The sequence below is a fragment of the Parasteatoda tepidariorum genome, chromosome 7 (assembly GCF_043381705.1).
Source record: "Parasteatoda tepidariorum isolate YZ-2023 chromosome 7, CAS_Ptep_4.0, whole genome shotgun sequence".
Lineage (NCBI taxonomy): Eukaryota > Metazoa > Arthropoda > Arachnida > Araneae > Theridiidae > Parasteatoda > Parasteatoda tepidariorum.
Window position 1 is genome coordinate 42835497 of NC_092210.1, and position 27939 is coordinate 42863435.

Here is a 27939-nt window from a genome sequence, read left to right on the forward strand (position 1 = left end):
AATTTTCAGGATCGAGGATATTTTATATTTTTCTTTTAGGTAGAAAAAGTCGTTCGCCAATACTTTCGCCAAAACGAAATTTGTTTAATCGAATTTACGATTTTATCGCATTTGGCGAGTTAACGAATGCTTAGCGCGGGCTCTGTGTTCTATAAAAGAATACTACGTACTGCTTTTAAAACAGTTTATTATTATTTTTATAACTATCTGAAAATTTAAAATCATTGCAAGCAAATATTTTTTATTATTATTTTTATTTATATATATATATATATTTGTCCATTTGGGTATCTTTATGAAGTTAATAATATTTTCATTGATTCTCAGTATTTTTTGCGCAATTTCTGTTATAAAAAATAATACTTAGTATTTTTATTTATTGATATAATTTAGGGATATGGCATTTAGGAAGACATAAAACATGTGGTTTTAATTAGAATATCAGTGAATAAATTAATATTTTTTTACACAATTTTATTAATAACATGTTCAGAATGGATTTTGTTGATATTAATAAAATGCTATACTTAAATCATATTAATTTGTTTTCCAAGTATGTATAGTGTTAAAATCCCATTATAATTTTGTTACTGAAGTAATACATATTAAGAATATATTTTAATGGTAATAACTCTATATTAAAGTGCTTACTATAAATTTGATGTGTTTAATTGGTTAAGCAAAATTTGCAAGTGGTCTGCTAATCAGTTGATAAGTATTAAAATAAATTGTAGTATTCCCTTTGTTTTAGTTAACAGATTATTCCTTAATTGAATCAGTGATAAATAATTATTGTTCGTTGCTTTTTCCTGAAAAGTCTTTTTAGTAATAGTAAATAAGTATTTGTCAAAGAATAAAATTATTTGCAAAATTATTGAATGTTTTTAAATAATATAGAAACAAAGACATAAATTTAGAAAAAAATTAGTCTACAAATATTTTTTTCGAATTAAAATATACAAAATATTTTTTTTCTTCATAGGTTTAAAATATAACATATTTCAAGATACTTTAAAATAATATCATTTTATTAAATTAAATGTCGTTAATTAAGTGCACTTATATTGTTTACAAAAATTATTTAAATCATATTTATATTGCTTAATGTAAATATTTTTTTTGTAAATATAGTAGGAACATTTAATACATGGGATGTTTCAAAAACATCAAGGAAATGAAATATTGAAACAATTTCAAGTGTAAGTAATACTTCACTAAAGTCAATCATAATTTAAAGAAAAAATAATAAATGTAAAATTTTTTATGTGATACAAGAACGTTGATGTACCCCGTTTGAATTGATACTTTATATTCAAGTGAATATAATTACCAAATAGATTTTTACGTCAGCAACGCCTTTTCCATATCAATCACGTTTGTAATAAGGTTTTAATTTTTTCCTAAATCTATAAGAATTAGTTTTTATAATAATACTATACTTAGAATTAAGTATAACTGTAGTATAGTAATAAAACATTGGAATGTGTCCAAATTATTATTGTACAAAAACAGTTATGTATATTTTATACAAGTAGAATTAAAATATGTTATATATTATGAACCAATGTTTTTTTTTTTTGTTAGTAAAAAATGCTTCATTTTTTAGTGATTTGTAAGCATTTGCGAAGATATGAATATTGTCAGAATTAGATGTTAAGCTTTTCCAATTCATCAAATTATGGCTTTTTTTAGCATAATTTAATTTATCGTAGTCTATTTACCTTGCAAGTGTCTATTTTGTTTAAATTTAAATAGACATGTCAGATAGAGTTTGAATTAATATTTTATTTAATTGAGCACAAGTCTTAGAAAAGTATTCAAATAAATGGTTCTATACGATTCATTTTCTACAAATTGATTTTTTTTAATTACTTGTTTTATTTTTTCAACGATAGAATTATATCAAATTAATTTCCGAACTCATTTAAGGTTGTTTTTTTTAAATATATGATTAATGGGATTTTTGTTGTAATTCAAATACAAAAACATTAATCAGATTTGTTTTTGTTCAATTAAAACAGGGTCAACATCCTTGAAAAGAAATGAATTTTCCAATTTAAACATAATCACTTTGTTGCCACAAAACACATTTTTGTACACTATACGAAAACATCACAGATTGTTTTGATTCATAATAAGCTGCTTCTACGAGAAAAAAAAATATGGCAGTTAAATTATGTTTTCAAGTATAAATCAAAACAAAACCATTGTACGTTTTCTAACCAAATGAAATTATAATATATTTTCTCGTAATGAAAGTAACGTTGTTTTGAAAATCCAACTGAAAATATATTCTTTGTTAGGAATTTCTTTAAACATTATCAAACGTTGAAAAACTTAACTGAACCTTTTTTTTAGAAGCACCACAGATTCACAATACAGTTTGTTCTCATCATTCCATCTTAAATCACAACTGGAACATTCGTGGAATAATCGGAAGTATACGTAAAGTGGACGAAAAGGAATAGTTCAATGGTAAGCCCAAACAATTTATATATTAATTTCGTAGTTTAGAACTAGGCAAAGAAAAATATATATATAGTATCTCAGCGTCTAGGATAAACTAACAACCTTTACTCATGTTTTCTTGTATAACATTTCTCTGCACTCTTGGCACAGATTTATTACCCCAAAGTGGCTTAGTTATTTCTTGAGAATTATGAACATATTATCACAACCAACGAATATTATTTACTTCTCGAATTTCGTTAACAACGATTCCATAGCCTAAAATGTAGATTTTTAAATCGATGTTAGTTTTAAATTTTACTTTTTTTTGGATCTATATAAACATCTATAGTATCAAAAGATTTAGACGTATTTGTTTTGAAATAAGAAGTAAATAATATGTTGTATCTGTAAAACTAAATACTAAGCCCCTTTTCCCCTGAGCTCATATGACAGTTCTGAACGCAGAACATTTTAAATAAATATGGAATATAAGTTTTTTTTTCTCTTTAATTTTTTACTTGTCCATTCCTTCATATCACGTCAGCTTTAGGCACTAAGGGTCAGTTATCTCACATTATTTTTCTGGATCTGCCTTCGAGGCCTTATTCCATTATATGAAAGTATAAGCGCTAAATTGAAAGCCCCCTAGGATGAATTTTACTTTAATGAGAGTCAAAGCAAATTTGTTATTCTAGTCCCCGGCTTTCGCCTTTCTTCGTACAGCTTCTCAAAAAGGAATTGATTTTGCAGTATCCTGCACTGCAAATTAAGTACTTTTTCAAGATTAAGAGAGTCAGTCATTTAACATTTTTTTTACAGTTCCAATCTATATGCAGAACAGCTGGTTTCGTGGTCTTGCAGATTGATTGTGCATCTACTGGCAGATGGCGCCACGTCAATATTGTTTGCTATCAAAGCTTCTTGATTAACAGCCATCCAGTAGCCTAAAGTGTCTGTTTCATAGGTAGGAATGATTGTTACCTTAGCATCTTTATCTTTCCAGTCTTGTTTAGCTTCCAAAAGAGCATTGAACACTTCTTTACTGGGTTTTGTACCACTGAAAACATAATACCGAGATCTGATTCGCCTGAAAAATTCTACGTTACTGTAATGGGGATCGCCAAAATGAGGAACATAAGTTAGGTCCAAATAGATAGGTTCTATATTTTTTTCATCCGTTTTGTGAGAGGTGTGCGATTCTTTTTCTGGTGTTGTATCGATTTCCTTATTTGGTGTTGTATCTTCACTATTGTTAAACATTTGTTGATTATTTTGATAATTAACTACTTCCTCTACTGCGTCCTGAGATTTATATTCACCTTCCGGTTTCGTTGTACGTGTTGTGTTTTGTTTAGTCAAAGATGTAAATCCCATTGGCTCTGGAGGCGAAGGCAATCCCATTGGTTTATCCCATTCGTCTAAACTGAATGATTTTTGATTATTCGGATCGTCACTTTCTGTACGTTCTGATCTTGATTCACTAGCTGGTCTATCTGCTGAAGAAGAGCTTGAAGCTTCAGGTTCTTCGGATGACGTAGGCTGATGAGTTTCAGTTGAAGATTGAATCGAACTTATTAAAAGTTTCTTAGCATCAGTTGCTACTTTGGGGTCAATAAAACTAGTGTGAGTGGATTCCTTTCTATCTTGAGTAGGTGCAGTCATGCTGGTACTTTGAATGACACTTGATGTTTGTTGTTCTTGGAATTTCTTCCGGAATGTTTCTTCAATTGGCTTCGTAATTAAAGAAAAAGGATCAAAAGCAACATGTTCTAGTTCTTCACTGAAAGTTTCACTTCTAGAAGAGATTTCTTCTGCGATATTACTTTCCCTACTTTGGCTTGGTTCGATGGGGGATTTAATTCTTATAACATTTTCTTGTGCGCTAAAGCCGTCTAAGTTCTCCGTTGAACCCGATGATATGATTTTTGTTACAGCGCTGGTATCCTTACCCCCAGCTTTCATTATAGTCTCTCTTATTTTTTCTTCTTTTAAAACTTCTTCAATAGATGAATCTGAATCAGTTTGGAAAACAATAACTTTCTTTACTACTCTCTTAGATCGTTTTTTAGGAGAATCATCAGATGACTCTCCGTCTGATGGCGATCTTGTATGAGAAGGTATAAAATGCTTTACCGATTCTGGTATTGCTGTTATAATTTTGGACGTTCTGACTTCTGTGAATGTATCTTTGGAGTCTTCTACGACTCTTTGCGATTCTGTTGTTTCAGATGTGCTTACAATTGATGACTTTGTTTTACTAATCCCTTCAACTGTTTCACTTTTTTCTTCCTTAATTTTGGATGAAAATGATTTTATATTTGTTTCTTCTGAGCTCTTCTGTGATTCTGTTTCTGCTGACTTTTCATATTTTCCATCTGAACTTTGCATGGTAGTTACATTTTTAACAATAGTGTCTTCTGTAAATGATTTCTGTTCTGATTCTTCGCTGATTTGATGCTCATAGCTTATGCTTTCTTTAGATGTTTTGTCCTTCGCTCCTGTTGTTAACTTAGAACTCTCCATGCTTTCACGTTCTACACTTTCTTCAGATATTAATTTCATTTCTGATTTAATAGAGTCTCCTTTTTCTTGAATGGTGGTTTTTAGAACTTCACTTTCTCCAGATGCATCTGATATTGTTCGATACTCAGTAGTTTCACAAATTGTTTCAGAGCATATGGACTCCGAATCACTTTGTTGTTTACTTGTTGTTTCAGAGCTACTTTTTGTTTGTTGAAGTAATGTAATGGATGATGAGGAGGGGGAAATGATTTCTACAGTGCTAGCTTTAGTATGAGTACGAGATTCTGTTTCTTCACCTGACGTTGATTCAGTGTACGCTGAACTGGAAACACTAGAGATTGTTTTCGATAAAATTTCTCCTGATTCTTCTTTTAACGATGAAGATTTCGCTTTGATTCGTGTTATACCATCTGATTCAGATTTCAAAGTTGAAGAAGAAATGGTTTCTGAGGATTCAGCTGTAGAAGTTGATTTTGCTTCAGCAGTAGTTTTTGTTGTTGGAGCATATTTTGCTGATTCTTCTTTCCCTGGCGTATCTTTGGTTCCAACAATGTGTGTTGAAGAAATTGTTTTAACTTCTTCAGTTGTTTTAGTAGTCACTGATGCATCACTTATCCCGCTGTCTACTTCTGACGGCGAAATATCTTTAGATGCTTCTTTGCTGTAAGAAATGCTTTCTGAAATTACTTTCGTTTTAATATCTCCATATGAACTCTCTGTTTCAGTCCTATCGCTTTCAGAGGGTTCATGTGATGTTTCTATTTTTGAAGTAACAGTGCTTTTCGTAACTGCTATTTTTGTTGAATCATCTTCCTCATCTCTCACTAATGTTGTGACAGTTTTTATATCCTCTCTTTTTTCTTTTAAGACATCACTTTCAGCTGATTTTATGGTTGTAGTTTCTGAAACAGTTTTTTCGACTAATTTTTCAATATCTTTTAATTCTTCACTTTTGTGACTGGATTTTCTGCCTATGCTAGTTTTTTCTTGAGGGGAATCGCTTATTGTATAACTAGAAGTAATAACTGTTGTTGTCGAACCATCGTCAGATTTTGATGTTATCGTTTTCGTTATGATCTTCCTACTTTCGTCTCCAAACTCTTCTGAAGATGTACCATCAACTATACAAGATGTAATTGTTTCATCTTTTGGCTGTTTTTCCACTACGGAAGTTGAACTAATTGCTTCCATTTCCGATGTTCCATCTATAGTTATATCTTTACTAGCCGATTGATCACTTACTTTTTCAATCTCCTCTGATTTAATACACTCAGCATCTCTATCTATTTCTGTATCACTAGAGTCCGTAAAAAATAGTTCTTTTGCTTCAGAAGTAATCGTAACAATTTTAGATACTATGGTTCCTCCGTCTTCAGCAATTTGCGTAGACGTAACCGAGGCACTTTTTTCTGTTGTTTTTGATGAGGTTTGACTTAACTCTGTTTGATCTGTTGAAGCGTCAGCTTCAGGTTCAACTGGTGACGGTGTTTTTTTCGAAACATAGCTTTTTACAACAGATTGGGTGACTATATGTTCTCCACTTTCTCCAAACGTTTCGGTAACGGTTGTTAATGTTTTTTCTTGCTCATCTGATTCACTCGTCTCTATGTGGCCTTTTTCTATTATTATTGAATCACTAAATTTGGGTTTTTGTATTTCTTTCTGTTCTAAAGTCTCATCTGGTGAGTGTTCTTTTGTCACGCTGGAGGTAATAACAGTTTTAATAACTTGTCCATCTTCACTTTCCGTAGCCCTAATTTCACTTACAACAGAGGAAGAATCGTCTTTCAGTTTCTCTATTCCGAGAGCTTCTTGTATCTTTGCCCCTTTATCATCTCCGTCATCTTCTTCATCTGCCAATATTTCTTTCGTTATATAAGTGGCTGTAACTCTTTTAGATACTAAAGATGCATCATCACTTTCAACAGCTGAATCACTAACATATGCGGCACTTTTCTCTATCTTCTCTACTTTTGGTAAGATTTCTATTTTTTCCTCAATAACAGTGGGACTCTTTGATTCAAGAGCAGAAGATTTCGGTGATTCGGTCATTGAATAGGAACTTTCATATATTAATGTCTTTGGTAGGTCACCGGTTTCCTTTTTAGTACCGATATCAACTTCATCTGCATGTAGAATTTCTTTTGAAATGTAAGTTGTAGCACTTTCAACAATTGTCTCTTGATCTGATGGTCTCTCTGTTATTGGTGATGTTTTTCCACTTGTTTCTTCTTCTATCTGTATGTGGCCAATGACAGTAACTGCTTCTTTAGAACTTAAACTTTCATCATGTGCTATTATTTCTTCATCAATATCGATTTTTTCACTTTCTATTGCATCAGATGAAATAAATTCGGTGACACGAGTTATGACACTTTGTTGGGATTTTTTGCAACTGTCATCGAAATCGATTTTTGAAGTACTAGTTATTGATACCATTGATTCATCTTTAGCAATGGAGGAAATATCTTTATCTGTTTTTACTTTTATGTCACCACTTTCATCTGTTGTGAATGATAATTTTTCATCTTCTAAAGTTTTCATTTGTTCCGTTTTGTAAGTTGTAATTGTTTTGGTTGTAATTGAGCTATCACCAGAAGTCGAAGTTTGCTGCATTGTTGTCGTTTGACTCTCCATGATTTTTTCTTCTTTTTCAAAACCTTCATCACTAGTTGGTTGCCGAAGTTCATCACCTGTTTGTTCGAGTTCGGTGGACTTTCTTTTTTCTATATCTGATGCTAATGCAGTTTTAAACATATCTGAACTTTCTTCTTTACTGCTGGTGATTTCTTTTACTTGACTTTTGTCTTTCGATGGAACAGTGGTTCTGATATCGATCTCATGGACTTGGTCTTCGGTCTTTTTCATGGTCTCTGTTGAAATAGTATGTTTTATTTTAAAGTCACTTTCGTCATCAGAAATCTTTTCTTTATCGATGGTGTCTGCTGCGTGAGTCATGGTATCTGAAATATGAGTAAGAACCTGACCGTCTAGTTCAATCTCTTTTCTTGTATCTTCAGAGATTACTGTGTCACTGGAGACTGGATGTTCTGTTACACTAGAAGTGGTAGTGACAGTTTCTTTAATAATAATTGAATCTTTTGGAACAGGAGTTTCTCCTTCAATTATACCAGCATCCTGAATTTCTTCTGAGGACTGAACTTCTTTTTTGACGGCAGTTGTTGTAATAGTTTTAGTAATTTTTGATCCATCAACAGCCTCCGAAATCAATTTTGTTACAGAAGGGCTGTCAGTTATTTCTTCTGATTTCGTAATTTTAGTGACAGTTGTGGTAGTAATAGTTCTCCCATCTGCACTTACAACTGTTTCTTTTGTAGTCAAAGCTGTTTCACCATCTTTTGGTGTATATGTTTCATCCAGTGCAATTGTTTTTGATTGTGTGGGCTCGTCATCTTTAAATTCTTGGTCTGGTGCAGATAAGACCGTTTCCGAAATTTCTCTTTGTGTTGATTTCTCGTCCTTCGCAGTAGAAGATATTCTGATATCCGAAATAGGTGTCATTTGCTCCAGATTGGGCTCTTCCAATATTTTTTCTGCTTTCTGTTTCGTACCTTCTGCATCTATTTCTGATGGCTTTTCTTCGAATTCATCTAGCTCTTTTAATTCAGATTCATTCGCATCTTTTGCTATTAGTTCATAACTCCCAGACATACTGGCTGATGATGTGGCTGATTCTTCCAAATCTACTTCCTTACAAGTTAACATTTGTTTTTCAACTTTATCAGTAATTGAAGTTTTAGCACTGATAAACTCATCATCAGTTCCCCCTGTACTTAATTCTTCTGCGGGTTTTTCCAAACCCAGCTTAGCTGTTGCATCTTCATCTTTCACTTCGGTGCTTTCTTTGTACTTCCCATCGAATGGTATTTCGGGAGCATCTGTATCAGCTGATGCATCTGTTGTTGTCGTTACTGATTCTTCAACTTCTATTTCAATGTACATCAATTTCTGTCTCGGAGATTCTGATGTTTCCATGTCATCAGATTTTAGTTTATCTCCTTCTGCATCATCCAGTTTCTCTGTGGAGAGGGAGGTAACTATTTCATCTCTGCTCACTTCTTCATCCTGAAGAACTTCAACATCATCATCAACAACTGTTTCGGCAAAAATATGCCTAAACACTTGTTCTGCTTCAGGTTTCTCATATACTATCTTACGCGTCGATATTTCTGTAACTGTTTTTGATATTACTGTTTCACCCACTGATACATCTTCAGCTTTAGATTGGGAGGAAAACTGTTCCACTAAATTAGTTTCGTAAGTATCTGTATCAGGAATATCTACGTCGTCTCCCATTACACTTTCAGCTATTGGGGAAATTTCATCATCTTCGGCTTCCACTATACTTTTTAAAAGTATGGCTGCTTTTTGTTCAATAATATCTTTAGTAGTTTTTTCGCCCAAAACTTTTGATCTTATCTCAGTAATTCTTAAAGTCAAAATTCTGATAATTTCTGTTTTATATTCAATTATATATCGTATTATATTAACGATGCTTATAACCCATCCTTTTCGTTTTAATTCTTCAAAAACTATCTCTTGCATAATTGTTTCACAATCATTGCTTGAAATACCTGTCGCTTCTCCTAACCTTTCAAGAATACAAGCAAAATCTTTAATTTGCGTTTTAACTTCTCCTAAGCATGATTGTTGGAACATTTCTAAGCTCATTTCAGTAATCACCTTCGAACTATCATCAGATGATTCTCTAACAGTAACTGTTTGCAATTTATTATCTAAAGGTGATGAAAGTTTCTCAAGTTCTTTGGGTACATGATGTTTCGCTGGAGAAGTTTGTTCACCTTCTTTATCAAGGCAAACAGCTTCTTCCTTTGATTCCTCAACTGAAATATCCTCTTCGTCAATATCTTTTTCAGTAGCTGGGGATTTAAATTCATCCATCGTTTCTCTTTCCTCTGGGGATTTGCTTTTTATATCTTGTGTTAGATCTTTTTCTTTCATTGTTGTTATGGGAACATTTTCTTTCGAATCTATTGAAGGCAATAGCTTTTCATCCTTCTGTAAAGGCGAGATAGTATGTTCGACTTTTTCAGGAGATGTCATTTTTTCATCCTCTTTTCGACCAGTAATTAGAGTTTCTTGAAACCTTACATCTTGTTCTGCTGTTGTACTTATTTCTACTTCGATAATTTTTGAAGTTGTAGTTTCTTCTGTTTTATGATCATCTAATGCTGGAGAATCAGTTTTTGTTTGATCAGCGGATTTTTCTTTCTGTGTAATTAAAATGTCTGGTTTTTTGGGAACTGATTTTTCTTCAGTTGAAAATGTGGAAATAGTTTTCTCAGTCACAATTTTGACATCTTTTGTTGAAATTTCTTCTTGTCCTTCTGTTAAAGATGATTCAGTTTTATGAATATATTCATCCTCATCAGATAACGATGCTTTCTTGCTAACTGGAGACAACGTTTCTTTTTCTTCTATAACTGCTTCCGATTCGGAAGTGGGAGATGGTGCTTTTTCTTTTAATGCATCCTCTTTCAGTTCTTTTGGAGCGATCATTTCTTCTGAAAGCATGACGACATCTTTCTCTGAATCCGGAGGCAGTTTCTTTAAATCTGATGACGGAGATTTTTCCTCTGCTACAGGTAGTACTTTTCCCTCTACACTTATTTCTTCAGTTAAAATTGGAGAATGGGGAGTTTTCAAATCAATTTCAATTTTCTTAGAGTCACCACTTTCATCACTAGAAATTTGCTTGACAATATCTTTAGGCGATGAAATTGTTTCTTTATCTGATGTCATCGATAGTTGTTCTGTTACAGTTTCAACTGTTTTTCCAACCGTTTTGGGTGTTTCTAAAGATGGAAAAAGTTCTTTATCTTTTGTTTCAGAAGCACTTTCATCTTCCGCCAAGGTAGGTTTCTCGGGAGTTTTCGGAGAAACCAGTTTTTCTTTTATTTTCTCGTCAACTTTAACAGTTGCGCCAGCTTCTTTTATCACGGTAGGCACAAGAGATTCTATCTCTTCTGTTTTGCTAATAGTTTTGGTTTCTTTGGTCGGAGTTGGTGATTTTTGTGTTATTTCTTCTTTAGAAACAGTATGACTTAAAATCTCTTTTTCTTCTGCATCTCTTTCCTCTGAAGTGGGTGATTTCTCTTCTGTTTCACCTGTAGCTGTTTCAAGGGTAGGAGAGGATGATTTTTCTTTTAATTCAGCGAACTTTTCCTCTTTTGGTGCTTTAATCTCGTCAGAAGGAGAAGGGGTTTTCTCTTTATCAGAGATTATTGATTGTTCACTCGATACTGAAAGTTTTTCTTTTTCGAATTCGGCCTCGGGTGTTTTTAATATTTTTTGTTCTTCTTCACTTTTTTCTTCCTTAGATTTTATAATTTCTTCAGTTGGAGAAAATGATTTTATTTTACTTTCTTCAGTTGATTCTTTTATTGTGATAGTTTTTTCAATCTCTACTTTGTCTCGTATTTCTTTTTCTGTTTTTGAAATTTCTTCTTTTGCAGCAGAAGATATTAGTTCTTTTTCAGTAAGACTTTCAGTAACAGATTTTTCTAAGATAGCTTCAGTAATTTCTTTCGCTGCAGATGGTTCTATTGGAGAAGGTGTTTTCTCCTCAATTTCTTTAATTTCTATTTTTTCTGATCCTGCTGGCGTTTCCGTAGGCGATACTGAAGATTTGTCTTCTTCTTCAATAATTTGCGTTGGGCTTAAGTCTGCCTTTTCGCCCAAAGTTGGCGATGGTGTTTTTTCTTTATCAGACATGTCTTTATCTATAATTTTAATTTCTTCTTTTGATGAAGGAAGTGCTTCCTCTACCTTTGTTGCATCTGAATCTTCTTTATCAAGAATTGGAGAAGATATTTTTTCATCAATTTTTCTTTTATCGGGTGAATGAAGTTTATCTTCTTCTTTTTCTAAAGTTTCAATCTTTGCATCTTCAGTTGTGGTTAAGCTTGGAGATGGTGTTTTTTCCTTCTTTTTCTCTTCAGCTTCTTTCTCTAAAGTTAAAGTTAACTTTTCTTTAATTTCGTCATCTGTATCTTCTTTGGTTAGTTCAGATTTGTCAATATGATCAGGTGTTGGGGTTTTGTCTTTCAGTTCCTTTTCAGTTTTCTCACTGGATGGAGAGATGGGAGATTTTTCTTTTGTATCACTTTCGATTTTAATTTCATGTAATGAAATGATTTTTTCTACAACTGGAGAGGGAGAACTCTCTTTTATTTCTTCCGTGATACCATCTTTACAAATCTTTTGTTCTGTAGTCAATATTAGGGACGATGCTTTTGTTTCAGTCTCACTAATGGATGGTTTTGTTTCAATCGAAAAATCTTCAGAAAAACTGGAAGTTTTAGATGTTTCTTTTGTTACATCCTGTATCGAAGCAGCTTCTTCAAATTTCTCAGGCGATGACACTTTTTCTAAGATTTCCTCATCAGACATTTCTTCTTTAGATTTCAAAGAAACGGCTTCTTCGATAGCATCAGATTTTTGGGATATTGGAGAAGCTGGTGATATCGTCTTTTCAGTAATGCATTTATCCTCAACTTTGTCATCGAAAGTTGGAGAGGGTGTTTTTATAACAGATTCCTCAACAATTTGATCTTCTATTGGAGCTTGCTGCTGATCTTTGTCTGGTAGCGAAGTTTTTTCCAAATGTTTAAGGTCTTTTAAGTTGAGTTCTGATTGAATAGGTGAATAAACTATTTTTTCACTTTCTTCAGACCTAACTTTGCTATCTAGCACATTCGGTTCAATTGGTGACGGAGATTTCTCCTCCGATAATTTAGAGATATCCTTTGCTACTGTTTTTGACAATTCGTCACGAGTTGATGAAGGTGATTTTTCATCCGTTGTCTCACGTGAAATACGTTCTTGAGTTATTTCGGATGAAACGGTGTCTTTCCTTTCTTCAATGCCTACTTTTTCTGAAGGCGTGGAACTTTTTTCGATTGATAGCGAAGGTGCTTCCTCTGACACCTTATCATCTTTTGTTGTTTCCCCAAGTGACGTTGGTGAGGCTGCTTCTTCTTTTTGTGGTGATTTTTCAATATCTTTGGTTTCTTTTTCTACTGGTGTTGATGTTTTCGTATCTGTCAAAATCTTTTCCATTTCACCCCTTTCAGATTCAGATTTTTCAAGTAAAATAGCTTCTTCTTTGCTTATTTCATCTTCCGTTTTTAAAACGACTTCAATCTTTTCAGGTGAAGGTGTTTTTTCTCGGGAATCTATTTCAACTGTCTTCGTATCGTGCAAAACTAGTTTCACGTCATCATCTTTTTCGTCGGCCACGATTTCTTTATCTGCAATTTTTTCGATAACGTCTTTTTGCAGTGATGTTGATTCTTTTGTTTCTGATGGAGATTTTTCTTTCGGTGTTTCATCGGTTGTCTCAGTGTCTAGAGTAGATTTACTTTCCTTTACACTTTCAATCTCTAGTTTTTCAATTTTTGAAGTATCCATAGTCGGTGATACATCCTTTATACCTGTTTCAATAACATCTGTTTGCATTGATGTTGCTTCTTTTGTTTCAGTTGGTGAAGGTGTTTTTTCTTTTGGTGTTTTATCTTTAATTTCGATGTCTTCATCGACAGCGATAGATTCACTTTCCATAGCTTCCAGCTTTGCAATTGCTTCAGTATCGGCAGTTGGTGATACTTTCTGTGTAACCTTTTCTAGAACATCTTTTTGTTCAAACGTTGGTTTTTTCATATCAGCCGGAGAAGGTGTTTTTTCTTTTGACGTTTTATCGGTTGCCTCAATATCACCAAAGTCGACTGTAGTTTCGCTTGCCCTCGTACTTTCAATATCTGTTTCTTCAATAACTGTAGTATCTAAAGATGGTGATACTTCTTCTGCAACCATTTCAGTAACATCTTTTTGAACTAACTTTGGTTCTTGTACTTCCCCAATTTTTTCAATCTCTTCAAGAACAGGAGTAGATTCACCATCAACCTCTGGTGTTTTAATTGTTGTAATATCTGCTGTTGGCGACACTTCCTCAGTACCCTTTTCGGTAAGATCTGTATCGTCTAACTTTGATTCTTTTGTTTCAGCCGGCGATGGAGTTTTCTCTTTCGATATTTTATCGGTTGTCTCAATGTCTTTAGAAACAGGAGTGGAATCACTTTCTTTTTCAATTTCATCATCTGGTTTTTCAATTTTTACGGTATCTATAGTAAGTGATAGTTCCTTTGTAATTATTTCGACATCTTTTTGTATGGAAGTTGATTCTTTTGTTTCAATAGAGGACAATGTTATCTCTTCTGGTGTTTTATCGGTTGTTTGAACGTCTGCACTATCGGGAATAGATTCACTTTTTTTTGCACTTTCAATCTCTAGTTTATGAATTGTTGTTGCATCACTAGTTGGAGACACTTCCTCCGCAGCCTTTTCCACTACGTCCTTTGGTTCTTCTGTTTCAATAAGTGAAGGTATTTTTTCTTTTGCGATCACTTTAGGTGACGATACTTCTTTTTCTGGAGTTTCAAGCGGAGATTTAATAGCCTCTGAAACTAATAATTCTTCTTTTTCTTTAATTTCCACTTCGTGACCTGAAACTGCACCTTCAGTTGGAGTAGGTTCATCTTCTGATTTCTGGACATCCGTTTTATCTGTCGAAGTCGAATCGCCAGTTTCTGAAATAGCTCTTTCTTCTGGTTTTGAATCTTCAGTTTCTTTTGCAGTGGGAGATATTACACTTTTTTCAAGTTCAGGAACAATTTCTTCACTTGAAATAAAAGGCGCAGCTTTCTGAATTTTATCAACAATAATTTTTTCTTCTTTCTCTTTTTGAGGTGAGGGTGTTTGAATCAAAGACTTTGAGTCGAGTTCTGTTTTATCTTCAATTTGATCAGAGACAACTTCTTTAGATAATATTAGAGATGGGGTCTTTTTTATCATATCTTCAACAGCTGTCTTTTCTGATGGTTTTTCCTCTTTATCAGAAAGCTCTGTTAATGTTTTATCAACAGTCTCAAGTTCAGACCCAGTTTCAGAAATAGCAGATTCCTTAATTTTTTCAGAATCAATTTTTTCAATCGGAGTCGAAGGTTTTGATAACATTGGGGTTGCTGCTGCTTCTTCTCTCACTTCAAGAATAATGTCTTTTTCTTCTGATAAAGGCGATTTTACAACAGCTTTCGGTTTTGATAACTCAAGTTCATGATCTGCAAATATGGCCATTTCCATAACTTGTTCTTTTTTTTCTTGTATAAATGTGCCGCTTTCACTTATTGTCGGTGATGGACTTTTCACTGCTTCTTTAGTATCTGGTTTAGTGATTTCTGAAAGTAATTTTTTTTCATCAGACATGAGAAGTTTTTCTGCTCCATCATCCTTTATATCAGTGTCCTGAATATCTATAGCTTGTTCTAGGGTCGATTCTTCCTTCAACCCTTCAGGTAAAATGCTTTCCGTAAGCGTTACTTTTGCGTCTGTTTCTTTAGAAGGTGATGGAGATGTTGTTTTTATCAAAACTTTTTCCATCTCTTCTTCTGTAGAAATTATTTTTTCTTTTGGAGATAATGTTTTTTCTAAAAATTGCTTTTCTGTTGATTCCCTTCCAACGTCCTCTTTCGATGGTGATTCTTTTTTTATGTCTTCTTCTGTAGGTGGTACTTTTTCACTGTCTTCTTTTTGCAATTCTTTTTCAGTGTCCTCTTTTGTCGGTGATTCTCTTTTAATATCCTCTTTTGTTGGAGATTCTTTTTTAATGTCCTCTCTTTTTGGTAATTCTTTTGTTAATGATTCTCTTTTAACACCCTCTACTGCAGTTGTTTCTCTTTCAATGTGATCTTTTGTAGGTGACTCTTTTTCGATGTCCTCTTTTGTTGGTGATTCTTCTTTTAGGTCTTCTTTTGTTGGTGATTTTCTTTCAATGACCTCTTCCGTAGGTAATTCTTTTTCTATCTCTTCTTTCGAAGGTGATCCTTTTTCAATGTTCTCTTTTGTTGGTAATTCTTTTTCAATATGCTCTGTTGCTGGGGATTTTTTTTCAGTGACCTGTTTTGAAGATGATTCTTTTTCGATGTCCTCTTTTGTTGGTGATTCTTCTTCTAGGTCTTTTGTTGGTAACTTCTTTTCAATCACCTCTTCCGTAGGTGATTCTTTTTGTATGTCTTCTTTTGAAGGAGATTCTTTTTCAGTATCCTCTTTTTTTGATAATTCTTTTTTAACATGCTCTGCTGTTGGGGATTTTTTTTCAGTGACCTGTTTTGAAGGTGATTCTTTTTCAATGTCCTCTTTTCTTGGTGAATCTCCTTCTAGGTTTTCTTTGGTTGGTGATTTTTTTTCAATGACCTCTTCCGTAGGTGATTCTTCTATCTCTTCTTTTAAAGGTGGTCCTTTTTCAATGTCCTCTTTTGTTCGTAATTCTTTTTCAACATGCTCTGTTGTTGGGGATTTTTTTTCAGTGACCTGTTTTGAAGGTGATTCTTTTTCGGTGTCCTCTTTTGTTGGTGATTCTTCTTCTAGGTCTTCTTTTGTTGGTAACTTCTTTTCAATGACCTCTTCTGTAGGTGATTCTTTTTGTATGTCTTCTTTTGAAGGTGATTCTTTTTCAATGTCCTCTTTTGTTCGTAATTCTTTTTCAGCATGCTCTGTTGTTGGGGATTTTTTTTCAGTGACCTGTTTTGAAGGTGATTCTTTTTCAATGTCCTCTTTTGTTGGTGATTCTTCTTCTTTGTCTTCCTTTGTTGGGGATTTTTTTTCAATGACCTCTTTTGTTGGCAATTCTTTTTCAATGACCTCTTTTGTCGGGGATACCTTTTCTATGTCTTCTTTTGTCGGTGATTCTTTTTTAATATCCTCTTTTGTCGATAATTCTTTTTCAGCTTCTTCTTTTGTTGGTGATTCTTTTTCGTCATCTTGTTTAGATGGTAATTCTTTTTTAATGTCCTCGATTGTTGGTGATTTTTTTCCAACAACCTCTTTTGTTGGTGATTCTTTTTCAACAACCTCTTTTGTTGGTGATTCTTTTTCAATGTACTTTTGTGTTGGTAACTCTTTTCCAATGTCTTCTTTGGTTGGAGATACCTTTTCTATGTCTTCTTTTGTCGATGATTCTTTTTTAATATCCTCTTTTGTCTGTAATTCTTTTTTAGCTTCCTCTTTTGTTTGTAATTCCTTTTCGTCGTCTTGTTTAGATGGTAAATCTTTTTTAATGTCCTCGATTGTTGGTGATTCTTTTTCAGCAACCTCTTTTGTTGGTGATTCTTTTCCAACGTACTTTTGTGTTGGTAACTCTTTTCCAATGTCTTCTTTGGTTGGAGATACCTTTTCTATGTCTTCTTTTGTCGGTGATTCTTTTTTAATATCCTCTTTTGTTGGTAATTCTTTTTCAGCTTCTTCTTTTGTTGGTGATTTTTTTTCGTCATCTTGTTTAGATGGTAAATCTTTTTTAATGTCCTCAATTGTTGGTGATTCTTTTTCAGCAACCTCTTTTGTTAGTGATTCTTTTTCAACATCCTCTTTTCTTGGTGATTCTTTTTCAACAACCTCTTTTGTTGGTGATTCTTTTTCAACAACTTCTTTTGTTGGTGATTCTTTTTCAATAACCTCTTTTGTTGGTGATTCTTTTTCAACAACCTCTTTTGTTGATGATTCTTTTTCAATAAACTTTTGTGTTGGTAACTCTTTTCCAATGTCTTCTTTGGTTGGAGATACCTTTCCTATGTCTTCTTTTGTCGGTGATTCTTTTTTAATATCCTCTTTTGTCTGTAATTCTTTTTCAGCTTCCTCTTTTGTTGGTAATTCTTTTTCGTCGTCTTGTTTAGATGGTAATTCTTTTTTAATGTCCTCGATTGTTGGTGATTCTTTTTCAGCAACCTCTTTTGTTGGCGATTCTTTTTCAATGTACTCTTTTGTTGATAATTCTTTTCCAATGTCTTCTTTGGTTGGAGATACCTTTTCTATGTCTTCTTTCGTCGGTGATTCTTTTTCAACATCCTCTTTTGTTGATAATTCTTTTTCAATGTCCTCTTTTGTTGGAGATTCTTTTTCAATGTACTCTTTTGTTGGTAATTCTTTTTCAATGTCCTCTTTTGTTGGAGATACCTTTTCTAGGTCTTCTTTTGTCAGTGATTCTTTTTTAATATCCTCTTTTGTCGGTAATTCTTTTTCAGCTTCTTCTTTTGTTGGTGATTCTTTTTCGTCATCTTGTTTAGATGATAATTGTTTTTTAATGTCCTCGATTGTTGGTGATTCTTTTTTAACAACCTCTTTTGTTGGTGATTCTTTTTCAACAATCTCTTTTGTTGGAGATACCTTTTCTATGTCTTCTTTTGTCGGTGATTCTTTTTTAATATCCTCTTTTGTCTGTAATTCTTTTTCAGCTTCCACTTTTGCTGGGGATTCTTTTTCGTCGTCTTGTTTAGATGGTAATTCTTTTTTAATGTCCTGGATTGTTAGTGATTCTTTTTCAACAACCTCTTTTGTTGGTGATTCTTTTTCAACAACCTCTTTTGTTGGTGATTCTTTTTCAACAACCTCTTTTGTTGGTGATTCTTTTTCAACAACCTCTTTTGTTGGTGATTCTTTTTCAACAACCTCTTTTGTTGGTGATTCTTTTTCAACAACCTCTTTTGTTGGTGATTCTTTTTCAACAACCTCTTTTGTTGGTGATTCTTTTTCAACAACCTCTTTTGTTGGTGATTCTTTTTCAACAACCTCTTTTGTTGGTGATTCTTTTTCAACAACCTCTTTTGTTGGTGATTCTTTTTCAACAACCTCTTTTGTTGGTGATTCTTTTTCAACAACCTCTTTTGTTGGTGATTCTTTTTCAACAACCTCTTTTGTTGGTGATTCTTTTTCAACAACCTCTTTTGTTGATGATTCTTTTTCAATAAACTTTTGTGTTGGTAACTCTTTTCCAATGTCTTCTTTGGTTGGAGATACCTTTCCTATGTCTTCTTTTGTCGGTGATTCTTTTTTAATATCCTCTTTTGTCTGTAATTCTTTTTCAGCTTCCTCTTTTGTTGGTAATTCTTTTTCGTCGTCTTGTTTAGATGGTAATTCTTTTTTAATGTCCTCGATTGTTGGTGATTCTTTTTCAGCAACCTCTTTTGTTGGCGATTCTTTTTCAATGTACTCTTTTGTTGATAATTCTTTTCCAATGTCTTCTTTGGTTGGAGATACCTTTTCTATGTCTTCTTTCGTCGGTGATTCTTTTTCAACATCCTCTTTTGTTGATAATTCTTTTTCAATGTCCTCTTTTGTTGGAGATTCTTTTTCAATGTACTCTTTTGTTGGTAATTCTTTTTCAATGTCCTCTTTTGTTGGAGATACCTTTTCTAGGTCTTCTTTTGTCAGTGATTCTTTTTTAATATCCTCTTTTGTCGGTAATTCTTTTTCAGCTTCTTCTTTTGTTGGTGATTCGTTTTCGTCGTCTTGTTTAGATGGTAGTTCTTTTTTAATGTCCTCGATTGTTGGTGATTCTTTTTCAACAACCTCTATTTTTGGTGATTCCTTTTCAACGTCTTCTTTTGGAAATAGTTCTTTTTCAATGTACTTTTTTGTTGGAGATTCTTTTTCTATGTCTTCTTTTGTCGGAGATTCTTTTTTAATGTCTTCTTCCGTAGGAGATTCTTTTTCTATGTCTTGTTTAGATGATAAATCTTTTTTAATGTCCTCGATTGTTGGTAATTCTTTTTCAATGTCTTCTTTTGTAGGTGATTCTTTTTTCCTGTCTTCTTTTGTGAGTGATGCTTTTACAATTTCTTCTTTTGTTTGTGATTCTTCTTCCATTTCCTCTGTCGTTTGTAATTCTATTTCAATTTCCACTTTTGAAGGTGATATTTTTTCGATGTCCTCTTTTGTAAGTGACTCTTTTTTAATATCCTCTTTTATTGGTGATTCTTTCTCAACTTCCTCCTTTGTTGGTGATGTTTTTTCAGTATCTTCTTTTGTTGGTGATTCTTTTTTAATTGTCTCTTTTGTTTGTAATTTCTTGTCTGTTAAAAGCACTTCGTCAATTGATTCATATTTTTTTGCTTCTGTGTCAGGCTCTTTTAGAGAAACATCATCTTCAACGTTTTTCTCACCATCAATCAGAATAATTTCTCTTACGGTAGTTGGGGTTTTTTCTCGTATTTCTGTTGCGGTTTCCTCTTGTAAAGGTTTTTCGGTTTCACTTGATGCAGAAGGAATCGGTGTTATTTCTTCAATCGTTTCTTCAACTTTTTGAATTGAAGTAATTTTTTCTTTTTCTGCTGTTGATGGTAGCTCTTTTTTTAATTTTTCGGTAACGTCTTCTGTTAATACTTCTTTTTCTGGACTGGGAGTTTTTTCTCTAAGTTTTATATCCGTTGCTTTAATTTCAAATGACGATATTTTTTCTTCCATACTTTCAGAGTCAATTACTTCAACAGGAGAAGAAGCAACTATTTCGTCAATTGGCACTTCTCCAGTTGCACTGATTTCTAGCGATTCTTTGACGTTATATCGATTAAGAATTAGATTAATTATTTCAATTTTGAAACGAATAATGCAGTTTAGAATATTCATTGAGTTTATCAGTATAGATTCTTTCTGCATAAGCTCAATTAAAGTATCATAAAGTAGGTTCTGAAATTCTTCCTCTGGAATATTTATTTGAATTTCATTCTTCATAGAAGTAATCAATTTGGTTATTTCTGGTGTTGATAAACGTTTTATTTCTTCATAAGATATCACTTGCGCAACTTCTGTTTCTGGCAGTTCTTTAGATTCAATTTGGGAAACACGGTCCTGATATAGCTGTGTAATTATATTTATTATTTCTATTTCATAATTTGATAAACAGTTTCTCAATGATTCCTCGTTGTATTCTATTTTGTGTTCAATACGTATTTTCTGCACAGCTTGAAGAAGCATTTCACAAAACTCTTCATTTGTTGTATCTCCTAACTTAATTTTTTCTTCCAACGAATCGATTATTTTTTGAGTTTGGGGATTTATCAACTTTCTTATTTCTTCTAATTCCAATGATTCTGGAATATTTGTATCCTCTCTCGGGCTTTTTAAATCTTCATCAATCGATTCATCTGCAACTTTTTTTGCTGGTTCTTCTAGTTCTTCTTCTTCCTCTGTGGTGAATTCTAAATATCTCTTTTTCAAAAGTGTGACGAATTCTTCTTTATATTGAGTTATATACATAATAATCACCTCACTATTTAAGGGTAGGTTTCTCATCAGTAGTTCTTGTATCAAGATTTCTAATAATAAACTTTTGCATGATTCATGAGACATGTCTTCTACTTTGCATTCACCTATAAGCTCATCAATAAGTTTCAATGATTCACTTGTCAATTGATTTTCAATACTGTCTATTGTTATGTCTATTTCTTCTGAAATTGGTTCTTCTGACGCTCCTGCACCTTTTTGTTCATCTATAATAGTTAATTGTTTTTCTTTTAAAATTGTAACAAATTTAACTCTGTATTCTGTGAGATATGTTAGAATTGTGTCTTTCTTTAAGGGCAAATTTTCGTTTTGTAATTCAAATTCTAAGGTTTCTAAAATTATTTGCTCGAACTCTGTCTTTGATACGTTTTCTGGCTTAAGTTCATTTATAAGCTCATTTAAAATTTTTCGAGATTCACTCGTTAAGTTTTCTGTTATAATTTTAGTTGACACTTCTTCTAGCGTGACTGTGACAGGAATTTCTTCCTTTTCAAGTACCTTAGTATCAGCTGCTGACATGAACTCTTTTCTTAAAACTTTGATAAACTCTGTTCTATATTCATTTATGTACATTTTAATTGTATCCTCATTTATTGGCAATTTTTTATTTTCGAGCTCTTCTCTCAGTATTGATAAGAGTATATTTTTACAATCTTCTTTAGACATATTTCCTGACTTGTGTTCTTCCACTAATTCATCAATGATCTTCAGTGATTCCTTTGTAAGTTGTTCGTGAATAAGCTGTTCACTTATCGTTTCTTCGGGCTCGGGTTCTTGAGTTGGACTAATATCTTCAGTTACCTCAATGCCATCTTCAGGAGATATCTCTTTTTTCTCTTGATCTTCTTCTCCAGCCGCATATTGATCTTGTATTAGTGTAATGATTTCAGTTCTGTATTTTATTATGTAGTTAATTAAAGACTCTGGTTCAGGAATAATTTCTTTATCGTTTAAGACCATGTAAATGATCTTAAGAATAACTTGTTCAGGATCATCCAAAGTAATGTTTTTTAGTTCTTTTGATATAGTGGAAACTTCTTTTTTTATTTCTGGTGTGATCAAGGTCTCAAACATTGATTCAGTAAAACTGTCTTTCTTAAATTGTGGAGTTTCTTCTTCTTCTTGCTCTTTCCCGTGGATGTTAAGTATTTTTGTAATAATTTCAGTTCTGTATTTAATAATGTAGTTTTTCAGAGAGTCAGCCTCCGGTATAATTTCTCTTTCTTGAAGAAGTAAATAAACGAACTTGATAATAATTTCTAGGGGATCAGTTAATGACAGGTTTTCAATTTCTCTTGCTATAGAAGATATTTCTTTCTTAATTTCGGGAGTAATTAATTTTTTGAAATCTTCTTCTGATATATATTCTTTTTCTTGTTCAGTAGTTAAAACAACTTCTTTTTCTTGTTCTGTGGTTACAGCAATTTCACTTTCTTGCTCTGAAACGATAGTAGTTTCTTCTTCAGGAGTCTTCGAAATTTCTTTTGCTTTTTCAGGAGTTTTCAAAATTTCTTTTTCTTGTACGATGTCAACACTTTCGCCAGGAGTAGCTGAAGTTTCCACTTGTTGTGTGGAATCCATAATAATTTCTTTTTCTTCTTCTGGGGTCGCAGCAATTTCTTTCACTTGTTCTGGAGACACAGCAATTTCTTCTTCTTTTTCAGAAATTGAAAGTCTTTTTTGTTCCAACTTTTCCTTTTCTTCGAGACGTTCTTTTTCAGCTTTCTTAACTTCCGAAGAAATTGTCTCTACTTCATCTTTTATGAAAAGTTTTACGTCTTCAATTTTTTTGGATTCTATAGATATTTCTTCTTCTCCAACTTTTTCAGATATCACAGGAATTTCTTCTTTAATTTCTTCAGCGGAAATTTGTTTTTCAATTTTTTTAGGTTCTGTAGAAATGTCTTCTTTACCATCTTCTACAGGAATTTTTGCTTCTTTAGTTTTCACTGACATTTCTTCTTTTTCTAGTTTCTCAGATTCTATAGAGACCTCTTCCTCACCATCATCTATAGAATCTTCTGCTTCTTCAACCTCCTCAGCTTCCGCGGGAATTTGTTTTTCAACTTTTTCAGCTTCCACACGTGCTTCCTTTTTCAGTTCCTCGGTATCCGTAGAAACTTCTTCTTTTTCAATAGTTGTCAAAATTTTTTCTTCTTCGGTTTCCGTAGGAATCTTTTCGTCGTCTTTCTCGGTTATTTTTGAAATTTCTTCTTTAATTTTATCAGTTTTTGTGGAAACCTCTTCTTTTTGTATTATTTCTTCTTTAACTTCAGTTTTAGTGAGGATTTCTTTTTCAATTGTCTCAGGCTCCCTGGGAGTTTCTTCTTCAGTTTTCCTAGCTTCCGTGGAAGTTTCATCTTCTAATTTCTCAGCTTCCATAATAAGTTTTTCTTCAGATTTTGCTGCTTCTGTGGGAATTTTTTCTTTGGTAAGAATTTCTTCTTCATCTCCTTCAATTTTCGTGGTAATTTTCTCCTCAATTTTCTTAGTTTCTGTGGAAATTTCTTTTATAATTTTCTCCTCATCTGTGGAAATTTCTTTCTCATGTTCTACTTTTGTAGGAATTTCTTTTTCAGTTTCCTCAGCTTCCACGGGAGTTTCTTCCTCAAATTCCTTATCTTCCTTGCAAATTGTTTCGACAGCTTTTTCAGTTTCTGTAGGAATTTCTTTTTCGTCTTTTGCATCAACACTGGGAATTTCTTTATCAGATTCTGTTGAAATTGCTTCATGTTTCTCTGCATCTGAAGGAACTTCACTTTCAGCTTTTTCGGAAATATCTATTCCTTCAATTTCTTTATGCTCAGTAACAATTGTGTCTTTTTTAACTTCACTCGTTTTTTTCGAAATATCGTCAATCGCTTTAGCTTTCATAGAAATTTCTTCCTCTGTCATTTCATCTGCTTCTGTGGAAATTTTCTCTTCAAGTTTTTCACCTGGTTCATCTGCAAGACCCGATTTGTCTGCTGTATCCGCTTCATACTGTTCAGAAATTACTCTTACAATATTTTCTTTATTTGATGTTACATATTTACTTATAGATTCAACAGTAGGTGTCAAGCATAGCTTTTCAAAATCCATTGATATGTATCTGAATATGACTGTTTCGTAATTGTCTAGTTTTATTCCCTTGTTTTTAATATTTTCCTTGATATAGGTTATTTCAACATTAATTAAAGCTTTAACTGATTCTTGTAGACTTTCCCATGAAATATCTTTCTTAGAAACTTCAACTAATGCTGACTTTTCTTCTTCAATTCCCTCGGAAATTTCTTCAGCAGATATTTCTTCTTCCGCGCTTCCGATATCAGCTGGAGTTTTAATTTTATCTTCCGTTAAAACTGCTAGCTCTTCAACTGGACTTTCAACCTTTGCATCTTCTTGATCAATTTTGCTTTTAAGTTTCGGTTCACCTATTTCAGTTCGCATACCTTCAATGAGCTCATCGACAGCAGCTTCAACAGCTTCAATTTCCTTTACTACCATTTGTTCATCGAAAATTTCAGGCTCTTTTGCTTCATGGGGCGTTTCAACAATACCTTCATCTCCTATTTCTGATCTCTTATCTTCTGACTCTGCAAGTGAGACTTTATCAACATCAACTGGTGAGGACGGAATTTCAGCAGCTAATTCCTCCGGTAATTCTTGAGTTTCTGTTTCTTTTGGACTGGATGGAGCTTCTAGAGCCATCTCTTCATCAACAACTTCCTTTGCTGGAGCTTGGGACGGAATCGATTCTTCCGGTGCAATTGGTCCCTTGATTTCGGGTGAAAGTTTTTCTTCTGCGGACGGAGTAATGTCTTTCATTTTTCCGGGTCGCTTCACTGGCTTAGGCTTTGTTTTGTCCTTGGAAGGTTTAGATGGTCGTGCTGGCGTGCTTGTGAGTGGCTTGGCTTTTTTCTTCGGAGACAATATAGGAATTTTTTCTTTGGGTTTCTTAACTGGACTTTTTGGTAAGGTGGTTGAATCTTTCTCTTTTACTGACAGTGAGGGTTTAGCGGTGAGTTTGCTTTCAGTTATTCGCTTAATCGACACGTCCTTAGACACTTTGGTTTTTACATCTGCTGCACTAGTTGATTTTATTAATTTTGGTTCAGCTTTTTTAGATATTTTAAGAGTCACAGGAGCCTTAACTTCTTTTATTGCGGGAATAGTTTTCAACTCTTTAGGTTTCACAGCTGTTCTTGAAACCTCAGCTTTTTTTAGTGGACTTTCACTAACGATTTCTTTTTTAACAGTTTTTGGTATTGCTTTAACACTTTTAACTCCTGATTTTTTAATTTCTTTTTCTAAAGGTTTGTCTTTTTTAGGAGCTGTTTTTCGAATTTCAGGTTCTTTTCGAAGTTTACTTGGTGCAGACACTGTTGACTTAAGAGCTGAAATTTTACTCGATTTTTTAACTTTTCTCGGTGTTTTTTCCGCGGTTGTTTTAGATTCTAATTTCTTTTCACCTGAAGGTGAAACTTTTTTAACAGTTTCAACTAATTCCGGTGATTTGTCTTCTGTGGAAGGAGAAGGTATTATTTGGTCCATTTCACCACCTGTTGATTTTTTGTCATCTTCTGTAGTGTCGGATATAGATTTTGTTTCTAATTCACTTTCGGTTGGTTTTTTCAATATTAAGGTAATGCCTCCACTTTTATCTTCACTTTCTTTTCCCTCAATTTCTTCTTTAGTTTCCTTTTCAACTTTACTTTTTATTTCTTTTCCGTCTTCTACTTTCTCTTCTTTTATTTCTTTTTCTTCTTGTTCTACTTCTTTAGTATCATCAACAATCTCTCTGTCTTCTTCTTTTTCTGTTTCTTTACTATCTTCAGCAATCTCTTTTTCTTTCAATTTTTCTTCCTGTTCAGTTTCCGTAATGTCTTCCTCTGTCTCTTTTTCCTTTGATTTTTCTTCACTCTTTGCTTTTTCTTCCTTTTCATCGTGCTCTTTTTGCGAATCATCTAAGTTAATATCTGCTTCGTCAATTTTAGAAGGAGATTTTTCGCGATCTACAGCTTCTAGTAGTATTTTTTCTTCTGCTTGAGTATCAAAATCTTTTTCAATTTTCAGCATTTCGTCTTCTGTGGCAAGCAAGGATTCCATATCTTCACCTTCAGTCTGTTGTATAGTATCTCCTGCTGTTTCTATAGTTTCTACATCAGGAATTTCTGAACTCCGTTTATCAGCAGTATCTTTTAATTTTTGCAATTTAGCTTTATTACTTTTCTTAATTTTTTTGGTTGCTTTTACTTCTTTTGATGCAATCTTTTTCGAAACAATTTCATCTTTCACCCCAACGAATTTTTTCTCTTCAACTTTTTTTGTTATCTTCTTAACTTTTCGAACAGGAGATCCTGTCATGGACTTCACTGGTGATTCCGCTCTCCTTCTTACAATTTTAATTTCATCACTGTCCCTAATTAGTTTCGTCGGTGATGCAGGTCTTACAAAATCTGCTTTATGCTTGATGGAAGATTTAACAACATGTTTCTTTGTAGTTTTAATTTTGACCCTTTCTTCATATTTAATTCCTAATGACATTTGACTACAAGTTTTATATTTAAGTTCTTCTAAGTGACTTAAGTGTTCTAAACCCTCAAAAATTTTACTTTGTGGCGCACTTCCAGGTAAAAGAACTCTTGTAATTGTATCTGAGGGATCAGATGGTTTCCATATCAATAAAGCACATATTGACATGGCATGTGATAAAGGAATAGGCATTTCTCCATCGTCAGTATACTTTTTTGAGGTAAAATGTTCTTTATAGGAAGTCCATTGTTGGAAAAATAATTTCATTTCTTTGCTATCTTTTGGTGGACTTAGAACATGCATTTCTAGAGTCCCATGTCCAACTTTATGGAAAAGCGTTAGGGGTTCAGCTAAACTATCCCGAAGACATCTATGAGGCTTTAATCCCAATTGATGAAGATTTTCACTAAATTCACGTCCTTCTTTTATAACACTTACTAGTAAAGGATCTCTGTCTTGCCCAGAAGAGCCTGGACTTGTCGGACTCTTTCCTTCAGCAACATTACAAAAAACGTAACCTACTTGAGGATAAACTCGTTTGCCTTCTCTTTTTCGACGAATGACGTTCGTAATTCCACACACATTGTTCTCGTTAAGGCGCGTTATCATAATGGCATCCAGCCTATCGAGGTGGCGAATGAATTCCCAGAAACAAGGTTTTCGATTGAATCCACCATCGATAAGCATGGTGAATCCACTTACTCCAAAGAGAGCACAATCTCCTTGTCCTCCAGGGAATACATACAAGGTTGGCCTATTAAATCTAATATTTCCTACTACGGGGGATGATTTCATCATCTCCGTCAGGGGTTGGAACCTTAACACAGAATCTAAACATTGTATAAGATGGGTTGAACCAGGAACAACAGACACATTTTTGGCAGGATTAATATAAAGAGATTCTGGAATGTCGGATGAAGTTCTTTCTTCCGGTTGAGCCCAAGGTCCTTCTGGGATGCAATGTATGTGAATAGTACATCCTGGATGTAGCCGTAACGCTTTTTGAACGTCTACATCTTGTAAAGTGTCCATTAAGTTTTGATAAGAAAAATTTCCATCCTGTAAAATCCAGGATCCGGATCCTGTGAAAGCATATCCGGCATGAATCACATGTTTGTGGCCTACGTTGGCTGCCAGCAAATTTTTCAGGCATTGCTTCAATGTGCTGACGTGAGGGTTTAGTAAAACTTCTACGGCAAGATTCTCAGTTGAATGCTGAATCAGCAATTCTGAAAAAAATGATAAAAAAATGTTCTAGAATTATAAGGAATACAAATGAAATGAATGAAAACAAATATA

At 33.4% G+C, this 27939-nt stretch overlaps 1 protein-coding gene across 1 annotated transcript in view; it reads right to left on the reverse strand.

Moving 5' to 3' along the window:
• Positions 1–1858: 1858 nt before the first annotated feature.
• The window catches only part of LOC107455881 (microtubule-associated protein futsch), an 83488-nt gene continuing 57407 nt past the window's right edge, over positions 1859–27939 (reverse strand). Inside the window, exon 3 of the mRNA XM_071183344.1 lies at positions 1859–27869. Coding sequence (XP_071039445.1) covers positions 3265–27869 — 24605 coding nt within the window. The 3' untranslated portion in view covers positions 1859–3264. The remainder of the gene's footprint in view (positions 27870–27939) is intronic.